This window comes from Bos indicus x Bos taurus, chromosome 13 (assembly GCF_003369695.1).
Source record: "Bos indicus x Bos taurus breed Angus x Brahman F1 hybrid chromosome 13, Bos_hybrid_MaternalHap_v2.0, whole genome shotgun sequence".
In the NCBI taxonomy this organism is placed as follows: domain Eukaryota; kingdom Metazoa; phylum Chordata; class Mammalia; order Artiodactyla; family Bovidae; genus Bos; species Bos indicus x Bos taurus.
The window spans coordinates 45347033-45368196 of record NC_040088.1 but is presented as its reverse complement, the minus strand read 5'-3'; the positions used below and the strand labels follow the sequence as shown (position 1 = coordinate 45368196).

The following is a 21164-nucleotide window of genomic DNA, read 5'->3' as shown; positions in this document are numbered from 1 at the left end:
TCTCCCCTCAGAGTACAGCTGGTCCACACACACCTGTGTGACTTCCACTCTTTACCAGCTCGTCCTTGGACTCTCAGAGCCTAAATGGGCCTGAGGACAGACATGTTGATTGGTCACGATTTGGGGTATTTTCAAAATGTGGAAGCCATCTCCAGACCAAGTTCTAGCTGGGCTGGGGCTGGAAGAACGGTCACTACATGGTTGGGGAGGGGCACTGAAAGGGGACTTACTGAGCCAGGGCCTCAGCCAGTCCAGAGAGGTAAAGTAACTTGTCCAAGGTCATACAGCACTCGGGTCTCTCCCCCCACCCCCCCCCACCCCGCCAAGGTATTCCCATCACACCCCTGGTGAGTTATTTATTTGTAAAATCTGGAATTCTGAGTTAGGTTTTGTTCCATTTGAGGCTGGAAGGAAACCAACTCTTCTTTTGGGCTCTGCGTCCTATTAGGCATTTGTGGAGCATGTCTGGTGGTTTCACTGCCTGAAGGCCAGGCATCCCAGGGGTTGTGCATTTTATTGACCCTCCCACGCAGGTGACCAGAGGTAGTCCAAAAAGCTGCAATGGGGCTTCCAGGTCTAGAGGGGCTGCTAATGGGCAGCGAGACCCTGAGCTTCAGGTCAACCCCGGGAGCCTCTGAACTTGGATGTTTTCAGAGCTCCCAGCTCTTCTGTCACCTGGGGTCTGGGGTAGGTGGCTGTCTCTCCACGCCCCCATCTACCCCTGACCGCCTCCCCCATCTTCTTGAGCCTGAGGTTGGACCTGGCCCCTGGACAGCAAGGTCTGCAGGCTCCCCCTGCTGGCCGGGAGCTGCTGCTGCCAGGCCTCTGGCTGCTGGGCCAGTGGTTGGCAGGTGTGGAGGCCCTCACCCTGCCCATCCCCAGACATGGATGCTGGAGCCCTCCAGGTGGTCTGAGGATGGAGCCCACAGGCAGCAGCTTGGCACCCCTAGGGTCTTTTGAGCGTTCCTTCCCCAGAGGTGACCCCGTTCCTTTAGCCTAAGTTTAGTCACTCAGTCATGTCCAGCTCTTTGCCAACGCCACAGGTTGTATGTAGCCTGCCAGGCTCCTCTGTCCATGGGATTCTCCAGGCAAGAATACTGGAGTGGGTTGCCATTCCCTTCTCCAGGGGATTTTCTCGATCCAGGGATTGAACCTGGGTCTCACCCGTTGCAGGCAGAATCTTTACCATCTGAGCCACCTGGGGAGCCCTGCCTAAGGGTCCCCAGCTTTTCAGCCGCGTGGTGGGGGAGGGGAGCTTAGTGGAAAAGCAGACTATAGAGGACCTGAAGGAGGTCCTGCGGGTGACCTGGTACAGGACATAAGGGCGGCTGTTCACCAGAAAATGGCCCTGAACCACTGCCCTTGGGTGAAGGTTCCTGTATGTGGATGAGTCGTGAGCCCTGCCCGGAGTTAGGAGCTCACAGGGGTGTGGGGTGAGGGGCTGCTGGTCACGGCTTCCACAGTCACAAGCCTCCCTTCCAGCCAAGGCAAGGCCCCAGGCCTCCAGACTTCAGCAGGTATTAGAGGCCGCCTTTCACCAGGTGAGCTGCTCCCACTCCCTGGGGGTTCATTGCAGGATGGGGGAGGTGCCCCTTCCACGAGCACTTGAGATGTCACATGAGAACCGAGCCTGTGACCTGACAGGCATCATCAGTCACTTTTTCCCGCTGAGGCTTCTGGCCAGAACCCTTGGCCTGTGTCCCCCGGCCCTTGGGGTTCCTTTCTCCACTTAAGCCGCCTGCAGGGGTCTGGAACAGGTAGGTCTCATCTCCCTTCCTGGGAAACCTAAGTGGCTCCGGTGCCCTGCCCATTCAGACCCCTTGCCTTCATGACCCAGCTCCACGGGGCCCTCTCACCCACCCTGGCCCCTCATCCCATTTTTCTGCACCCTGTCCCCTCGGCCCTGACCCCTCCTCCCTCCCGGCAAACTCCAGGTCCTGCTCTGTCTCTGGGGAACCATCCCAGAATTTCCAACACCATGATCCCAACACAGTCACCACACCTAAGGCCACTCAGCAGTCAGGTGGCCCACGGACCTAGTGCCCTCTGCAAGCCAGCACCTGGTTTTGGTCATGCAGCCTGAGGTCAGCACTGCCCAGCCCCTGGCCGCTACTTGTGTATGTGGCCCAAGGCAGCTAGAGGAACCTTCCCTCCCTGAGGTCTTGAGGTGCTGGTGACAACCACCCTGGAGGGAGTCAAACCCAGCCTGGAGGTGTGGGATGCCGAGGCTCTCAGGCAGGGGTGAGACCCCCCTCCCATCTGGGTGCACCTGCCATCCAGGTGCTTGTCTTCCCCCAGCCACACTCAGCCCATCAGACCCCTCTCCCAGGCTTCTGAGTCTTGGGACTGAGCTGGAAGTACCACAGAGACCCCTGGGGGCTGCTTCAGTTCAGCTTCTGTTTCTGGGTTGATGCAACCACTCCCATGACCCTGCCTCTAAATCCACTTTTGGCTTAAACTCCAGGTTCCTTACGAAGCCCCCAACTCACCTCTTGACCAGACTCAGATCCCCGAAAACATGAGGGTCCAAGGATCATGGCAAGTTAAGCTGGATGCCGTCTACAGCCCTCCTGAGGAGTGGATGTTTGCCCGGGTCCAGCCAGAAGGATAGAGAGTCCCTTGTTCACTCCTGGAACTCACTTCACACTATGGCCTGGGCCATCCGCAGCCCTGCTCCTCAGGGTGGGGACCAGTCCGTGCATCCATCAGGCCACCAGGTATCTCAGGCCCTGCTCCCTCACCCTGCCCAGTGGGCACTGGGGGACCAGAAACCACACTCATTCTCTCCTGGAAGGAGCCCCCAAGGAAGATGGGACAAGACCAGAGTGCCGGGCGACACGCGGGTTTTAATGGCATTAACACCCAGGAGTCACGCGTCGGTTCTGGGGGCAGCATCTTCCGGGGACTGGGGCTGCTGCCTCGCTGGCTGTGACCTTCCAGTCTGCTCTGCAGCCTTAGGGACTCAGCACTAGAACCACCCGACCCCCAACCCCGCGAAAGACACAATTGCACTGACTGACATACAGACCCCGGGCCCGCCTCCCAGAACAAGCCCTGGGTCTGTCGCACGGCTGACGAGGGCTTTGGCGTCTGCTGGCTGGTGGTCCAGGGCCGGGCCAGGGCGATAGTGTTTCTCGAATGTGACAAAGGTTCTTCTTGTACAAACTGGGTCTGGAAGATCTACTTCTGGTGCTAAGAAACTCTTGTCTTTATGGCTTCTCAGAGCTACCGAAGTTGGGCCCGGATAACGCTGTGTCGGTTGGTTTATTTGTAAGGAATGTGTAAGGCATTTTGGTAAGTTGAACAGTAATTTCATTTTCTGCAGGAGACTCAGACAGAAGTGCCTTCCTTTGAGCTGCCGTCCTCCTGTGGACAGAGGGTGAAGGGGAGAAGCTGGCCGGCGGGGGCACACTCACCCCGGCTCCTAACCCACCCTAACTACGGCCTGCAGCCCAACACCAGAGTGGCCTGGGGCTGGAGGAGACACCGAGGGCTTGGCAGGGGTCCAAGGTCAGCTTTCAGGAATCTCTGTTCTCACCCCTCCAGCCCCTGAGTCCACATCTCCTCCTTGCTGGCCTTCCCCAGGGTCCTGTGCACCCCTACCCCCTGCCCCTCGGGGTCAGCGCTCACTGGTCTGTCCAGCCGCTCCTGCAGCTTCTGCACCGTGTCCTTCTCTTTTGCCAGCTGCTCCTGGGTCGTCTTCAAAAGCTCCTGCAGCTTGGTGGCCGCACGTCCCAGGTCACCAGTTAACTTCTTCTCTTTCTCTAGCCTCTCCTGCGGTTGGAGGGTTGAAGGGGATCAGCCTACACATGACATGCAGCAGGACGGGCCCCCTGGCTGTGCCTGTGGGATCACACCAGGCCCAGGAGGACACGGTCTCCTGGCCACAATCAGGAGTGTCTCTACAGGGCTGTTCGAAGCTGTAGCCCCTGGGGTCACGTACTGGCTGCTGAGCACTGGCCTTAAGTTCTACTTGATCCAGTTGTCTGTGATACTGGAGGCTCAGGAATACTCCCCCACCTCACCTTCCCCTAAACTAGGGTGGACTGTGCCCAAGGGGCCTCCAGGGACAACAGGGAGCGTGAAGTGATGGCACCCAGTACCTTCAGCTGTGCAGCCTCCTCCACCTCCGAAGACCCAAGGGCGCTGGTGCAACGGAGCTTCTCCAACTCCGCCTGCAGCTGACTCGCCACGAGCTGAGCCTGGGGGGGTTGGTGGGGGTGGGGGGCGGTCAGGACCCATACAGAAGGCAAGTGACAGGATGTAGTGACAATCCCCCAGGTGGGTTGCGGCTGGCCCAGCCCTGCCACCCTGACCCACAAGGGCCCTGACAGACAACTGTCAGCTGAGCAGCACCCTGACCTCCTCAAACTCGGCTGTGAGTTTCTGCCGCCGCGTCTGCTCGTCCCCCAGCAGGGCTTCCGTCCGTTCCAGCTGCGTCTTCAGCTGCAGGCAAACACGTTTGGAATCTGGGGCAGGCAGGACCCTTTTAGGCACCCAGGGCCCCCCACCCTGCCCTGCCATGGACACGCGGGGTGGCCTGGGCCCTACAGCCAGTCCTGACTCCCCTGGGTCCCGCTCCCCTGGGGGAGGCGGGACCCAGCAGCTGGGGAAGGGAGCTGGGTGATGGGGGAGAGATGCCAATGGGATGCGGGGTCCTCTGTTGAGACCCCAGGACAGAGAACATCAGCCCTGTGCGAGCCCTGGCCCAGGAGGCCATCCCACCCTGAGGCCACCACCACCATGGGGAGGCTGTTGATAGTTGGCTGGATCAGGGGTCCGGAGGGTGAGTGCCCCACCAGACACCCCAGCCCTCGCCCTTCCTTCCACTCTGCATCTCTTCAGAAGCAGGTGTCTAGGCAGAGCGGGGCTGGTGATCAGCGAGCGTCGGGGCTGCTGTCCCCGCCCCGCACTGGGTGCAGGAGCCCGCGCAGCGTCAGTGACCAACACCCGGCTCGCCCTCCTAACCTCGGCGGGGTCCTGCTCTGCTCGGGGGGCCTCAGCCACGTCACCATCCTCCACATGGCTCTTCATCTCACTCAGCTGCTGCCTGACCTGGAACAGGGAGGCTGGGTTTGTGTTGAGGCATGGCTGGATGCACGCAGCTCCCCAGGAGGACCACAGGCGCTCTCGGCAGCCACAGCCCCTCAGGGGACCTGCTCTGATGAGCATGGCCTGTGTGGGCTCCCCTGCAGGTTCCTGGGGGGCGGGAGGCCAGCACCGAGACCCTTTGCTAGAGTCAAACTGCAGCTGAGGGACCAGACTGCCCTTGTGCACACACTCCACTCACTGCAAGGCCAGTGGCATGGAGCCCAGTGACTCCCAGGGAATGTGGTACATGCGAGACAGAGGTGCGCAAAGCAAGGGAGGGGACCTCCCAGGCCACACTGTGGTCCTAGCAGCCACAGGCCCAGGGTCAAGCAAACGTGCCAGCAGCCCCTCCAGCAGCCCACCCACATCCCCTCTGACTGGGCATGGGAACATGCATACCCAGCCCCCACAGAGCAAGCAGTCACACCATGGCCACTCACCAGGGCAAGCTCGTCGCTTTGTTTCTGGGCTTCACTTTTGGCCGCATCCAGCTGAGACTGAGATTCTAATAAGAGCTGCCTCAACTGAGAAAACAGAGCCGGGTGGCGGGAGAAAAGAAGAGACGACCAGTTCTTGTGAGCACCTCTCAGGGAATCCAATACATGCAGGCACCCGCCCCGGGAACCTGCAGGGGAGGGCAGGGGGAGGCAGCCTCCAGCAGTTTCTGCTGTTTTTAAGACTTGGGAAGCATGGCGTTCAGGACATGGCTTCTCCCAGGCCTTCACAAGTTATGGAGTGTCTTACAAAGCAAAGGTAGAAGTCTGAGATCACTCCAGAATCGGGGTGCTGAGCTTGTCCTCTCTGCTGCCTGAACGTGAAGCCCTGTCACGTTTAAATGCCTGCCCATAAGGATGGCGTCGCTGCACCAGGTGGAGGAATTCCCGCACTGCCAGGCTGGCCGGCCTCACCCAGCCCTGCCTGCGGGGCTGCCTGGGACAGGACTCACCCCCGCCACCTCCTGGGCATAGCTCTGGCACTCGGCGCTGGCAGCCGCCACGTGCTTCTCCAGCTCGGCCTCCAGGCGCCAGGTGTGCTCCCTCACCTGGACAGGACGTGCGTCAGAGGCCGCAAACGGGTGGGATGAGAAAGGGACGACCACGGGGATCAGGGCTGGCCGGCTCGGGGACAGGGGCTGGAGGGGGCCTCCACGGCCCGACGGTTCCAGGAGGTGCCCGGGGCCAGAACCCTGACATGGTGCCACACACAGGCACCCCGGGACAGGATGAGCTCTCAGGCCTAGAGATTTACTTGCAAGGTCGGTGCTGGGGGACCTGCTCCAAGGCCAGGGTGGATGGACGAGTGTGGCGGGGCTATCCCGCACCCTCCTCCCACAGTTCCTGAGGCCACGGCAGAAGCCACGGTGCACCACCCTGGGCATGCTGCCTCCGGCCACCCCGAGGTCATAACCGCTCACTAAGGAAAAGCAGGGACACGTGGACCAGGAAAGAAAACGACCACAGGAGCCTCCGTCAGAGGACGGCGCTCTCTGCCCAGAGCCCCCACGCACCTGATCAGAACTTTCAAGTTCCCCTTTGAGCTTCTCGACAACCTCTTCGAGATGTTTTACGGTGACCCGTGACTACAAAGCACAAGGAAGGGGCAGTCAAGCATGAGCCCTGGGGGATCTGACCAGGGATGCACTGCTGCGTCTCCTCACAGCTGTCCTAGGACCCACCCCAGGAAGCCCATGGTGCCCCTGCCCCACAGAGTGACCAGCCCCTCTTCCTAGGGCTGGGTCTCCTAGAGACCAGGATTCAGCTGTCGAGTCTTTCTGTGACCACACTTCATGTGGCGTCACCGAAACGACTCCCCAAGTGACCCAGATGACCCTGTGGGCGTCCCCCTGGCACTGATGGCACTCCGCCCTGGCAGCCTGCTTGGGCAGGTGGACCCTGGGTGCCTCGGGCACCGTACCTCCTGGAGCTCCTCCTCCGCGGCGCTCACCCGGGCCTTCCACACCTGTTCCTCCTCCTCCACGCTCTTCTGCAGTGCCTTGAGCATGGCCTCCTGTTGGGGCAGCCGTGAGCATGGCCTGCAGACCCCACATACATCCCCCAGCTCCCTCCCTGCCCCAGCGGCCACCCTGTTCAGATCCCAGCCCTGCCGGCCACGCAGCGGGGCTCCCCCAGCCAGCGTGCAGAAGACAGAGCCGTTGGGACTCTCGTCTCTGATGGGTCTGCAGCAGGTGGACCTCAGCAGCCCAGGAAGGGCCAGCCCCAGCACAAGGGCTGGGCTCCTGGTGTCATAGGAGAGCCAACCACTCCCCTCCCGCCTCAGACTCGCCCCAGACCTTCACCCTGAGCACCCCTCTTCGCCATTCAGCCACAGGAACAGGGCCCAGAGGGGGGCCGTGCCCACCCAAGGTCACAGAGCCAGCGACCCGGTCGGGCCCCCCAACCGCTGGACTTCCCTGCCGGGCCTCACCGTCTCGGCCAGAATGCTGCGGTACTGGTCACACTCGGCCTGCAGGCCACTCTGCGTCTCCTCCGCCTCCCTCAGCTTGGCGGCCAAGTCCTGAGTGCGGAGGCAGAAGGGGAGGGGTGAGGGGGGCTGGTGAGCCAAAGCCTGACGACCGGCTCCAGGCACCCCCGGGGGACAGGGCAGGCTGTGAGGCTGGATGGCTGTCCGTGCTCACCGAGGGCTCCGGGCTCGCCTGCGGCCGCTTCGACAACTCCAAACAGGCATTCTCTTTGAGCTCCTGCAACCACTCAGCATAACTCTGAAACAGAAATGTTTTGCAGTTGGGCGGGATGCACCCCTTCATGGGCGGGGGGACCCAGAGGAGCCACCCCGCCTCCTACCTGGTTGGTGGAGGTGGGGAGCCCCGGGAGCAGGGCCAGCAGGGCCTCCTTGGTCTGGGCCTCCGTCAGGCTGAGTTGCTTCTCCGATTCCTCCTGTGGGGAGTCCGGGCAGGGGTTGCGGGGGGAGTGCAGGGGTCAGCCTGGGCGCTCAGGGGGATCGTTCAGACAAGATGTCAGGGCAGAAGAGCAATACAAACAACATCCACGCAGACAGACCAAGCTTGGGCCCCCGGTGGCCTTGGAGGGCAAGGCCCAGCTGAGAAGCAGCACAAAGGATTCACTGCTCCCCACTTCTCCAGGGGAAACAGGCGGGAGGGTGGGCAGAGAACACGTAAGAAGAGGCAGGGATGGGCCCCGGATGGACTCCGGAGCCGGTCTGAGCCCAGGGCTGCCCTGCCTGTGGCTGCAAGCTCTGCTGACCAGCTTGACTGACGCCAGCCCGGAGCCCACACTGACCTTGGCCTGAGTCAGGGACCGCAGCTTCTCCTCGCAGCTCTTCTCGGCCGAGGCCAGAGCCTCCATGGCCTTCCAGTTCTTCTCTCGGAGGTCCTGGGAGGAGAGGGGCATGGTCAGCATGCCCAGCCAGGCTGGTCTCTGCAGGGCATGCAAACCCCCCTGACCTGCCTCCAGACCCCACAGGGGATGCTGGGCAGCACTGGCGCCTGATGGCTCGGGGTGACCCGGTGCCTTTTAGAGAGAGACTCGTCTGTGGGGCTGGGGGTGGGGAGATGAGGGCAGTCACTGGCTCCTCAGTGAAGAGCTTCCAGTCACCTGGAGGCCGACTCTGGCCCAGCCAGGCCTCGGGAGGCGCGGTCAGAGGCTCTGGAAGACGGCCTGGGCCAGGATGCAGCCGAGGCCCCTGTCCACACGGCAGGCGGCCCCTCCCCATCCACACGGCAGGCGCCCCGGCCCCACACTCACATTGTTCTTCGCCTTCTGCTGCTCCACCGCCTCCCTGAGCTCCGTGGCCTCCTTCTCCAGGCACCACACCTGTGACTCCAGCTCCATGAGGCTGGGGACAGACAGCAGGTCACTGTCTGGCTCTGAAGGCCTGCAGCCCCCCCAGGGCCTGTCTCGGAGCCCCTCCTTGTCCCAGGTGCCCAGGGGCACACATGGGGTCTGGGACGAGGGCCAGGCCCCTCCCTCACAAGGCACAGGCTTCAGAGGAGCTTGGGCAACTGCCCAGGCCCCTTCCCCGAGAGCCGAGGGCCCAGAGGCCACCAGAATCCCACTTGGGGACACAGCTGCTTGGACGGAGAGGTCAGAGCAGCCGCGTGGCAAGTGCCGGTACAGGCCCTGGACCGTTGCTTTTTGGGGTGCTCTTTCTTTTGCTAAGGGCTTCCCTGATAGCTCAGTTGGTAAAGAATCCACCTGCAATGCAGGACACCCCAGTTCTATTCCTGGGTCAGGAAGATCCCCTGGAGAAGGGAAAGGCTACCCACTCCAGTATTCTGGCCTGGAGAATTCCATGGACTGTACAGTCCAAGAGGTTGTAAAGAGTCAGACACGACTGAACGACTTTCACTTCACTTCTTCTGCTGCCTGGTCCCGTTCTGTCCCACAGCCTGCGGCCCTGGCCCTTCCCTACGGCCACAGCTGCCCTGGAGAGACGCGGCTGGGCCTCCTGGGAGGACACCAGGCAGCACAGTTGCCCGCAGTCCATCAGGAACATTCTTGCTCTTGGTGGTGCCCGGCAGGCCCTGGCTCCCTGCCGCGACCGCCCTGTGTCCAAAACCTGGCTCTGCCAGGACCCGAAGGCTCCCCCTCAGTCCTGCACCTGGGCTCTGAGACATTGGCCCGAGAGGACCTCAGACACCAGGGGAGCTGGCAGGACAGCGGCACCACCTCCTCACGCTTCCCTCCAGACTCAAGGCCATGTGGTTCTGTCTGCCCCGTCACCCAGATAGCTCGGGGTGGACACTCTAGAACGTCTCTGGCTGTCCTGAGAAAGAGGCTGCAAATGGACACTTTAACATGTCATCTTTTGAGTCTCGATTTAGAACAGGACAGGAAGCCACTAGTGCTGACCTGAAGTAGCACAACCAGGACCGCTTAGGGTCAGGAAGGAAGTCCCTCCGAGGACGCCCCCGGTGGGAACATGTGTTCTGATTTTCTCACCAGGGGCCACACAGTGGACAGCTTTTTTGAGGACCGCCACCCTAAGGAAGTGTGTGAAGACAACACCCTCGGGGAGGGCTGTGCGCTGCCTGCCCTGACCCTCACCTTCATTCTAAGTACAGTTTGCACCCAGCCTGGAAGATGGCCGTTGTGGACTTCTAAGATGCTAGTTTCAGCCCACAGAACCTGACCCCACCCTCAAAGCACCACTGGGACCCCTCACAGCTTCTCCGTCAAGCCGCCGGCATTCTGCAGCAGCTGGCCCCCTGCAAATCCCTGCAAGAGCACCCCCAAGGAGGAAGACACAGCCGGCGGGTGACAAGGACACGCTGACAGTCACCCCACTTGGTGGCCACTGCCCGAAGTACATTCCAGAATGTATGGGGTTGGATCACTCACCTCCACCCCAGAATAGGATGGCCTGGCCTAGTCACAACTTCCAGATAAACAGTCTGAGAAGAAAATTTTTAAAAACCCCTCATTCTGTCAAACGTCTGCAGGATGCAAAATACTAGAATCAACCCTATTTACAACATGACCTAAGTACCTAGAAATTAGCAGTGTGGTCCAAGAATCTGATCCTAAAATACAAGAACAAAACAGTAAATAAACACAACCTCTCTACCCCCACAAATACCATGAGGAACAAAGTTGCCCTGAGCTGTCTGGAAATGTGCAAGGAGAGGGTTTGCTTCTGAGTCTCCAGCAAGGCGCTGTGGGGCCTCCAAGAGGCCAGCTTCCTTCCCCAGCCTTCAGACCTGAAGCCGGGAATGCGGGTCGTGGTCTAGAGGCACCAGGGAGGTGACCCACCGGCGGCAGCAGCCAGAACAAGGGAGCCTGGTCAGCAGACAGCCCAGGACAAGGCCAACCGCCTGCACAGGGACGGACAACATCGCCAGGCCTCACCCCACATGGCTGCCCTGAGGGCCTCCGGCCACAGCAGCCAGGACCACCCCGTGAGCCCGCAGGCACCTGTTGAGGGACACACACTTGGAGGCGATGGTCACTCCAAGGGATCCAGCCCCCTGGCCTGGGGCACCTCCCCCAGTCTCGGTAGCCTGGGGCTGGCCGCCGACGTCACCCAGTACCAGCCCGTGTCTGGTCAGCTGGGACCCTGCACCATGGCCAGAGCTGTGCCAAGGTCTGGGCAACCTCCAAGGTTCTCCACTCGGGGAGTGTGACCCATTTTCTGTTTGAGTTATGACTTCAAGCCCTAAAATCCCTCTTCCCATAGACATGGAGAGAAACCCCCAACCAGCCAGTCCTTCCCTTCCAGAGATGGATGGAAAGATGAATGGATGGACAGTAGGAGGCCCGGCCACTCTCCCCACAGGCTGGGTCCTGCCCTCTTTCCTGCTCCCCACAGGCACTGGAGGAGGGGTGGGGATGACAGGGCTTCTCAGGGGTCCTCCCCGGGATCCGGGGAGGGATCCCACACCCAGACTGGGCCCCTGGCCCCTCTTACCGGGCCTGCTGCTGGTCGGCCTCCACTCGACTGGCCTGGAACGAGAGAAGAGCCCCACGGTCACCAGGACACATGCCTCAGACGGCAGGTCGTTGCGGGGGGCGGAGGGGGGGGCGGGGCTTGTGGGGTGGGTGGAGGGGCCCCGGGAGAGGGGTGCTGACCTGGGCGTCCTGGGCCTGGCTGGCCTCCAGCAGGGCCTCGATGGAGCGGATCCTCTCCGTGAGCTGCGAGTTCTGCGCCCGGGCCTCATCCAGCTGCCCATGGAGACCACGCAGCTCCTCACACTTGCCCCTCACCTCAGCCTCGGAGGACTGCAGCTTGCCGTGCAGCTCTGCAGAAGGGGTGGCAGGTGGGTCAGGGGTGGGGGGTCACTGACACAGACGCTCCCAGGCTGCCCAGCACACACCCATGGGCTCGAGACACACGGCGCACCAGGGGCAGCCCACCAGCTAGCTGGTGGAGAGTCACCACCAGGCTTCTGCACACCAGGGGACAACAAAGTGCCCCCACCACTTGGCAAAGATGGGATCTGAACGGGTGTCTGCTGCAGAGTCTAAACTCTGCTCCTGGGAGATCGGCTCACATTGCTGAGACAAAGGCGGGAGCTCCTGGCGTGTCCTTTCCCCTTGGCGACCTCCACAACATCCCACCATGGCTCAGAATGCCAGCCACGTTCATCTGACTCTGCACAGCCCCTGGCCCGAGGCTCGCCCCACACACACAGGGCTATGCTGAAGGTGTCCTCCTCCCCACCCCTCACTCATCTCTGAGGCCTGGGGATCCACATCCACTGCTGGCCCAATCCTCTGGGCGCCTCTGTGGCTGCCTGGCCCAGCCCTGGTCCCCGGGCCATTCTGCGCCTCGGTCCTTTCTTGGGCCAGAGCCGGAGCATCCGGAAGGACAAGTGGGGTTGGTCCCTCCACCCCCACCCACACTCCCAGCCCTCATCACTCCACAGGATGGTCACCTGGGCCCGCCTGTCTGCCCCCACACTGGCCACTGCTGCCATCTCCAGCCTTGCGCGCCGACCTCCTCGGTCTGTTTCTTGTACAGTCCAAGTTCAAGTTTGTCCCCATTCCTCAGGGGCTCTGTGCCGGGCATTTCTGCCCTTTCCTGGCCTTTGTGAGGCAGACCTCTTCCAGTCATCCAGACCTCTCTCCCCAGAGGCCTCCCCTGACCACCTGAAGCTACACCAGGCCCATCACAGCAGGGGGTGGCAGCCCAGAACCCTGAGCCATCCCAGCCTATAGCCTGCTTTTGTCAATAGAGCTTTCCTGGCCCACGGCCAAGCCTGTCTGTCCTGGGCTATGTGGGCACTGTGGCAGCAGAGCTGAGCAGCTGTGACAAACACCATCTGGCCTACAAAGCCGAGATCACTACTGCGTGGCCCTTCACAGACATAACTGGCCGCTCCTAGGACCTGCTCCAGGTCACAGCGGCCACTTGGAAGTCTGTCGAGCACAAGGCTGTGCAACCTGGTCACTAGACCGCCTGCCCTGCCTCTCCAGGGGCCCTCAGTGCCCTGGGGGTCTCACCACCTCCTGAGGGGGCAGGTGCCCTGAGAGCATGGGGGACCATGACCCACTTCCAGACCTGGCCCTGGGCCTTACTGAGCTGGAGGAAGGAGAAGGCCAGCGGCAGCCCTCGTGGCAGCGTCTTCCACCCGAGCCCACCTCCCATATCCAGCCCCCACGGCCAGTCCTCCAGACCCCAGGCCTGATCCCAAGCACCCCCGTGTGTCCCCCGACAGGTGCAGGAGTCTAGGGTCCCAGGTGTTCTTGCCCCACGGGGCTGGCCCCCTACCGCCCTCACCTGCCATCTGCTGCTGCTGCTCCCGGGCCTTCTCGGCGTCTGCCCGGAGGCTGGCGTGGCTGCTCTGCGCGCGGCACAGCTCCCGGCTGACCTCGTCCAGGCGCTTCTGCAGGGCCTCCTCGCTCTCCTTGTGAGATGCCTGGGGACCAGCCGAGGGAAGGGGGCTGTGAGCGTGTGAGCGGGAGGCTGGACTCTCTCGGCTCTGCCGTCCAGAGCTCTTCACTCCCTGCCGCCCCGTACCGACGAAGCAGAAAAGCTGCCTAGATATCTGGGTCAGTTCACCCCCTAGACAAGGCCAGGGAGCCATCCTGACCCCTGAAGAGTGGGCACCCACGGAAGACGCTGCAGATGAGACCAATAGTCGCCCCATCTTCACCTGAGTGGGACCTGGGAATGGTCACAGCTGCTGAGTGTTTCTGGGCAAGGTGCTGTCGAGGCGCCCATGTGTCAGCATGGTGAGTCCTGGCCACCCCAAGACACAGGTACCACCATCACACCCACGTTACAGGTGGAAAAACCGGGGCCTCAGGGTCAACACTGTGGGGACTCTGTGTGACTGAGGATGGCAAGACTGAGCAGGAGGAGATGCGCAGAGCCTGGGGCTTCCTGACAAGAGTGACGATGACAACTTGGAACCGGAGGGGTGGCTCCAGCCCTGGGAGCATCGGGACCACCCAAGGGCTTTCAGAGCACACGCACCAGGCTCTCCCTAGGGGTCCTAGTCCCATCTCACTAGGGCCAGACCCACTTTACACCAAACTACCCACCTCAATTCCACCCAAACAATCCCCCTGTTTATCTGTGCCTGTCCTGGGTCCCCTGCGCACATAGAACCTTCTAGTCCTTTCCGTGACACAGTACAACGTGCTACAGCCGAGCTTCAGCGACGAGCAGAAACAGGAGCCAAGCCGTGGGGGTCTCCTGGGTTCATGTGTTCTCCCCAAGAAGTCACACACACAGAGGGGTGACAACTGCCCCGAGACAGGCTGGCCGGGGGATGTGGGGCTCATTCGGCTGACAGGGAGCTGCCCGGTGCCCTGTGGGGGTTCCTCCCTTCAGGGAACGGGTGTCCCCCTGGGTAACTATGAGCTCCCAGGCCACACTCAGGGCTGAGAAGGGAAGAAGCCCCACCGGGTGCTGAAGCCAGAGGCTGTGCGGGGACCTGTGATGACACAGGGTGGGTGACTGCCTGGGGGCTCGTGTCCTGGCTCCAAGTGAACTGGGGGGCCTTGCTTAACTCTTTGCCTCCCGTCCCTTCTGGAGAAATGGCACATAATACCAGTATCTACCCCATGGGGTTACAAGGAAAATTAGCTGAGAATTAACACTGGTGCGTGTTTAGAACAAATGCCAAGCACATAGATGGCGCCCACTTGACGCTGACCAGGCATCACCAGTAACAAGACCAAGGCTGAGGGTTCCAGTCCCAGCCCTGCCTGGGTCTCCGGCAGCCACAGTCACAGCTGAGGACAGACGACCCCAGGTGGCCGGATGGGCCAGGCGGAGAGGCTTGGTGGGCAGGATACACGGGCACGAGGGGTGCCGCCGCCCCTCACCTGCAACTGCAGGACCTGTTTCTCCACGGCGGCCGCCTTGGCCTCCAGGGCCTTGCGCTGCTGCTCCTCCTGCCGCACGGCCTCCGACTTTTCCACCAGCTCCTTGCTGACCTTGCCCAGCTCCTGCCGGAGCTTGGCCAGCTCTGTATTCTGCCTGCAAGACAGTCACCAGCCCCCAGAATGACGGAGAGGAGAGGGCTGAGTCGGCTCCCGTGTACCCTGAGAGCTGCCCAGGGTGATGGGGACAGATGGCCCTGAGCCATCCTCTGGGGCCCCAGCTCTTTCTTAAGTCGTTGCCCGAGTCTTGGACCCCACCCTGCTGAAGCCCCTCTATATCATTAGCCACATGGGGTGAGATGTGTTTTGTTGAAAATGGTATTTCACGAGCAGGGTGGGTGGGGTGGCTCAGTGAGAGCCAAGAGCAACACGGGCCTGAAAACAGCCCACAGAGCCAACAGCAGCGGCTGATTCCTCACGGCTGATCTGGGCCCAGACGAGCCCTGGGAGACAGGTGGACGAGCCTCTCCACCCCGAGGGCAGGGCCGCTGGCGGGCTCAAGTCCACACACAGGACTCATTGGCCAGAGGGACCACGACCAGGCCGGGAGGCCACACAAAGCGGGAGGCTGTGCCATTTTACAGAAGAGACCCCTCAGTGCTGCACAGAAGCTGGGTCTCAGGACCAGGCAGGCAGTCCGGGGGGGCAGGTCCAGGCCCACCTTTCCCAGCGTGAGGAGGTTGTCAGCCTGCCACCTCCTTCCCTGGCACCTCCTCACGGCAGGACTGACTGCCCAGCCAGCGACAGTGACAGACCAGGTGAAGTGGACAGACAAAACTGTCCCCCAACCCTGGGAGGCAAGAAACCTGGCCAAGACCAGCTCTGCTCTGCTGACTGGGGGGCACAGACATGGCCCCCAGCCCCCGGGGCTGCGGTGGGAGGCCAACTGGCGGGCTCTGGGAGCCAAGTGCAGCTTGGGGTGCATGCAGGGCTTACTTGCTCTCCACCTGGCTCGTGGCCTGGTTCAAGGCGTCCCTCAGGATGGAGTTCTCCTGCTGCAAGCGGGCCAGCTGCGCACTGGGGCCATTCTCCAGCTGCTCCTGCAGTGTCCGGATCTAAAAGGGCATCCGAGAGGCATCAGAGCCTCGCAAGGACAGCCACTTCAGGAGCAAGGTCGGCAAGCTCCCAGCTCGCAGACAAAAGCCCCTAGCAGAGAGCTCAGCCCAAAGCCCAGGCGTGCTGGTTCACTCGGCTGCTGACCAAGGTCCTGAGACAGCACAGAGCCCACAGCCACCCCGAGGACGCCTGTTTCCTACTCTCTGACCCCCTGGGCGCAGCCCCTGCCACCCCAGGGGGATAGAGGAGACAGTGCAAGGCTCCAAGTCCTCAGGCCAGAGCTGGCCAGGCCCTCCGCACTGGGACCGTGCAGATTTCAGGCCCCTTGTTTTGCTGGGTCCTCCCAATCTCGTAGGGAGAAGGCAGAGCTAGCAGGACTCCAGGGTCATGGAGAAGCTGCGAACTTGACCCACAGGCCCCCAGAGTAAGGGATGGTCATGTCCCAACATGACCACTTGGGACCAGAGTATTTTCAGAAAGTGCTCTTTAAACGCATGCACGTCTCACCAGCCAGAGAGAACAGCCCCTTGCCCCGCCCCCAGCCCCAACAAACCAGGCTGGGAGGACCCGCCCCGTGACTGTGCCCACCTTGCCCTGCAGCTGCTGCACCTCCTTCACGTGCTCCCGGTAGCTGGCCTGCATGCGCGCCTGCACGGCCGTGATCTCCTGCTCCCGGGCTACCAGCTGCTTCTTCACTTTGGCCTCCCCAGCGGCTGCCTTGGCCTTTTCTGCTGCCAGCTCCTGGAGAAAGCAGAGGGCAGGGAGGTAGGAGTTCATCAGGTGAAACCAAGGCCAGCACCACCCAGAGCATTTGATAAGCCCCCCACTCCGGCTGTCTGTCCATCCATCCCCCACAAAACACACCATCCCCCCTGGCTTGGAGCCAAGGCCCTAATTCAGGACAGAAACTCGGACTCCTTGTGAATGAAAGGATCCAGGGCTCAGGGCCCAGGGTGCCGTGAGGCCCCGGCCGCCTCCCTGCACCTGCTGCCCCGCAGAGAGGCTGGGCACGGAGAGGAGACGACAGCCACACACAGCACTTTGCTGGGAAAGCACGGCTGTCACAAGACAAGGGGTGTTGCCAGCCCCTCAGGGACCCGGGCTTCCTCCCCAGGAGAGACGAGGGCAAAAAAACCCCAGGTGAGCTGTGACAGGAGCAGCCATGTGCCAACTGCCCCTGAGCAAGACCCCTACCCCGTGTCGGGGTGGCCCAGACCCCCAAGACTGGAGCTCATGGGCACACCCAGGCTCTTGGAGTCCTGGGTCTTCACTGGCCCTAGACCCCGGCCCCACCTTGTTGAGCTCCCGCAGCTTGCTCTTGGCGACGGCTGCATCCTCCTGCTCTGTGGCCAGCAGCTTCTCCTTCTCTTCCAACTGGCGTTTCAGAATCACTACGGGGTCGCCCTTCTGAGTGGCCTGGAGAGGCCCACAGAGCCACATTTAACAGGAGGCACGCAGATGCGGGGTTTGAGCCCCAGTCCAGCCCTCAAACCCTGACCCACGAGCAGAGCCCTGGCTGGATGGTGTAGGAGTGGTTCCTTGCCAACCACACACACACGCGGAGGGGAGGTCCCACCTCAGCTGCCCGGCCCGTCAGGCCTCGGGCCCGCGGGTGCAGGAGCTGCTTGAACCCAAAGCTCTGGACCCCGGGGGCAGTTGTGGGGAGCATGGCGTTTCCCTAACCCAGGTTGATGGTGGTCAGGGCCTCTCCCTGGCCTGCTGGAGGCTATTGGCCATCGTTCCCGGCTCAGTGCCCAGCCCTGAGCGGCTGTGTGGGGCCAGCTGAAGTGTGGAGGCTGGGCTGGGGGTGGGGAGGGTGTATTCTGGGTGTACTGGCCTGAGGCCAGGCCTCTCTTGTGGAGGGGTGTGGTCAGCATGACATCCAGCCACTCAAGCCCAGGAGACGGACAGAAGCTCACTGAGCAAAGAGCTCCTGTGACCCCAAGGCCCGTCTCCCCTCAGCGGGGGCCAGGGCTGAAAGAACCCAGTGGCCTTGGGACAGGGACCACCAGGCTGGCTTTCAGAACACTCCCCAGACATCTCTCACCTCTGAGGCACCACAAAATCCTCTAGCAAAATTACCTATGATGCAGGCTCTGTGTAAGGAACAAACGTGCCCCACAGCACTTCCTGGGGGCAGCTCGTGGCCTCTGCACCGGAGAGGGAAAATCCAGACAGGCAAGCATCTTCCCTCCTGCCCCCAAGCCCTGGCCACAAACCAGTGGGCCAGCTCCTGCGCCCGCCTTGATGCCCCTCCTGTAGTGGCAGCTGGGCTGACTCACCCAGCCATCCCAGGAAGGGGCAGCGAGGAGGCAGGTGGAGGGGTTTCAAGGACCTTCTGTGCAGCTGGACAAGCCCCAGGGAGGCCGGGGCCCTGGGACCACGTTGGGTGTGGGGGTGGCCCCTGGCCAGCTGCCTGCAGCTGCAGTGGCACCAAATGTGGCAGGGGGGCCCACCTTGTGCCACGTGTCCTGCACGATGCCCGCCTTGTCGGCCAGAATCTCCATGAGCCGCTGGGCCTCTCCCTCGCTGAGCACCATGCTTCCAACAGCGGAGACCAGCGTCTTGTAGGGCAAGTGTAGAGTGCCATTGGCATCTGGGGGCCCTGTGGATGGAGGGGAGGGTGGGCATCACACACGGGCACAACAGCCAAGCCCAGCATACCCCGGAGCAGGAGCCAGTTGGGGTCCTGCCCAGACAGCACAGAGATGGTCCCCAGTAGAGAAACACTGAGCGTCCCTGGGCTGGAGGAAACAACCCCTGACCTTTTCATCATCAGGAGCAGACGTGGGCAAGGCACACTCTCCCCAGCCAACGGCCCGGTCCAGCTCGGGCTCTCACCACCCAGAGAGGCTCACAGCCCTGCCAAGACCGCCCACCCACTCCGTGGCTCTCGGGTCCAGACTGACCAGCGAGCCCATCAGCCCGACGGCTGCAGCCCCACACTGAGGAGGAAGCCACCTCCCACGTGTCCCGGTCCAGACCCTCTATTTGCAGCTCTCCCCGGATGAAGAGTAAGGCAGGTTCCAGGAGGGATGGCTGGGCCAGCCTCATCCAGGCCTGGCCACCTGCTGGGCTGGGAGCACCTGACCTGTTAGAGGACACAGTGCCAGGTGCCAACAGCCAGCTGTCACCCCTGGATACCCCCAACATCCCTACAAGAGCTCCGCTTTCTCACAGGCCCTCATGCAGCCCCAAAGGCAAGAGGGGGTGAACAGGGACGCCCCTGTTCTCATGCTGCGGCTCCAACCTGCCCTCGGCGGAAAACAGGGCCCCAAACGAGCCGAAACAAAGCACAGTGGCTGCCTACAGCGGCACCTGCCGCCAAGCCCACCTCGCCGAGGATGAGCGAGGCGGAGGTTTCCATGGCAACACGAAATTCTCTGCCTGTCACAATATTTTCATCACACGTGAAAACACTTGGCAGAATGCCCTTGTAAAGGGGACGAGGGGGTGGGGGTGTGTGGTTGCTACAAGTACCTTCACTCAGAACTTCTTGACCCGCAAAGCTCGGGAATGAAAGATAACCAGACTAACATTCAGGCCTAGAGCTCAAGGTGTCATGGAAACTGGGGGTGGAGGGATAGCGCCCTTCAGTCTTCACAGTTGTCACTGAAATATGTATGTTAAATAATTTTAATGGAGAACTTCTGCACCCAAGGGGCTTCCGTTGCGGCTCAGCTGGTAAAAAATCTGCCTGCAGTGCAGAGACCTGGGTTTGATCCCTGCGTTGGGAAGATCTCCTGGAGAAAGGAAAGGCTACCCACCCCAGTATTCTGCCTGGAGAATCCCACGAACAGTATAGTCCATGGGGTAGCAAAGAGTCGGGCACGACTGAGCACCTTTCACTTACTCACTCTGCACCCAAGAGACAGCTCGAGGACAGCTAAGCCCAGAGAGAAGGAACGAGTCGGATGAAGACCCCACAGTCAGCGCCTTGGTCTCTGGGCTTCCTCTCCTCTGGTCAGCTGGAAGCCCGATGTTCCTGCCTGGGTTCTCCAGAAGAGGGCGCCCACTGGGTCAGACCTGCCAGGACAGCCTGGCTGAGGCCGGCCACTCAAACCTCCTTCCTGCTCTCTGGACTCAGAGAGGCAGGCCTGCCCCTGAACTGCCCACACGCAGCCACCAGCCTCGCGGGCACCTGCCAGGGGGCTGGTGGTGGGAACAGGAGTGGTTCCCGGAGGGGCACACACCAGATTCTGAAACCTGGTATGAAAAGAAAGAATGTCAAGGATCTGCAATAATTTTTCATACTGATTGCAAGCTGAAGTGATACAGCATTTGGGGTAAACTGGGTTACGTGAAATACATCATTAAAGCGAATTCCATTTGTCTTTCGTTCACCTTTCTTAATGTGGCTCACAGTGTATTTCCACCGGACAGACTGGCTACTCTGTTCCAGCCTTGGGGACCCCAAGCACTGCCTGCCCCAGACTGCCTGTCTTCCCAGGCCCAGGAGTGGTCTGGGGAAGGGGACTCAGCAGCTGGACGATGCAGCTATGTGTCCATAAGGAACACCTCTCCCTTCACAGTGTCACCCCAGGGGTCTCACACGTGCGTCTCTTCTGGAGGGCCTGCTGCACAGACTGGGAGAGTGTCATCCTAATACATGTCTGTTAAAACTGTCTCACGTAATTACACTAAATTGTATTAGACTTCCTAATCAAACAAAGTAATACAAAACTTGTAAAGCTATGCAATAGTGAAGTTTACTTCCCCTTGCTCACCCCAACAGAAAATTTCACGGCCTTCTCCACCCCCATATAAATACTTCAAAATTATTTTCAGAGACGTCACGTTATATCTCTCCATTAAGGCTAAGGACGGTACCATTTCTAGTCTCCCCAAATCAGGGGAAGTAAAACTGAAAGAAAAGAACCGAGAAGCAGGAACCTGAGCCCCACGTGAGTGGCATTTATTTCTGGGTTTCAAGGTCTTCTGGCCAAACCCCCAGCCCTAAGCTCAAGCCCACAGGGGCCGGGGACTGGGTATGGGGGGCGGGCGGTGGGCGGCACACTGACCCACACATGGGACTAACATTCCTCCAGCAAACGTCCAAGGCTAGAAAGAATCCTTGGGGCTGGGAAATCTTAAGGCCCCGAGATAAATCTCTCGAAGACTCAACATCTGTTCTGTGAAGCCACGGGCCTCACCAAGACCATGTGGCCGTGAACTCCCTGAAGACAGGGGCAGCCAAGGCTTTGCGCA

General features: G+C 61.1%; 1 protein-coding gene across 4 annotated transcripts in view; it reads right to left on the bottom strand.

The window, feature by feature from the left end:
• Nucleotides 1–2826: 2826 nt before the first annotated feature.
• Nucleotides 2827–21164, bottom strand: part of RRBP1 (ribosome binding protein 1) — a 48339-nt gene continuing 30001 nt past the window's right edge. For 3 of the 4 annotated variants that reach the window (XM_027559669.1, XM_027559672.1, XM_027559670.1), the window contains 22 exons: nucleotides 18413–18561; nucleotides 17250–17372; nucleotides 16545–16697; nucleotides 15837–15955; nucleotides 14844–14997; nucleotides 13288–13426; nucleotides 11637–11806; nucleotides 11476–11510; nucleotides 8814–8904; nucleotides 8349–8441; nucleotides 7893–7985; nucleotides 7727–7810; nucleotides 7516–7605; nucleotides 7006–7098; nucleotides 6599–6670; nucleotides 6038–6133; nucleotides 5532–5615; nucleotides 4969–5055; nucleotides 4363–4446; nucleotides 4104–4202; nucleotides 3631–3774; nucleotides 2827–3366 (listed from right to left, as the gene is read on the bottom strand). In XM_027559669.1, coding sequence (XP_027415470.1) covers nucleotides 3331–3366; nucleotides 3631–3774; nucleotides 4104–4202; nucleotides 4363–4446; nucleotides 4969–5055; nucleotides 5532–5615; nucleotides 6038–6133; nucleotides 6599–6670; nucleotides 7006–7098; nucleotides 7516–7605; nucleotides 7727–7810; nucleotides 7893–7985; nucleotides 8349–8441; nucleotides 8814–8904; nucleotides 11476–11510; nucleotides 11637–11806; nucleotides 13288–13426; nucleotides 14844–14997; nucleotides 15837–15955; nucleotides 16545–16697; nucleotides 17250–17372; nucleotides 18413–18561 — 2288 coding nt within the window. In that variant the 3' untranslated portion in view covers nucleotides 2827–3330. The remainder of the gene's footprint in view (nucleotides 3367–3630; nucleotides 3775–4103; nucleotides 4203–4362; nucleotides 4447–4968; nucleotides 5056–5531; nucleotides 5616–6037; nucleotides 6134–6598; nucleotides 6671–7005; nucleotides 7099–7515; nucleotides 7606–7726; nucleotides 7811–7892; nucleotides 7986–8348; nucleotides 8442–8813; nucleotides 8905–11475; nucleotides 11511–11636; nucleotides 11807–13287; nucleotides 13427–14843; nucleotides 14998–15836; nucleotides 15956–16544; nucleotides 16698–17249; nucleotides 17373–18412; nucleotides 18562–21164) is intronic. The other variant, XM_027559673.1, reaches the window with a different exon arrangement.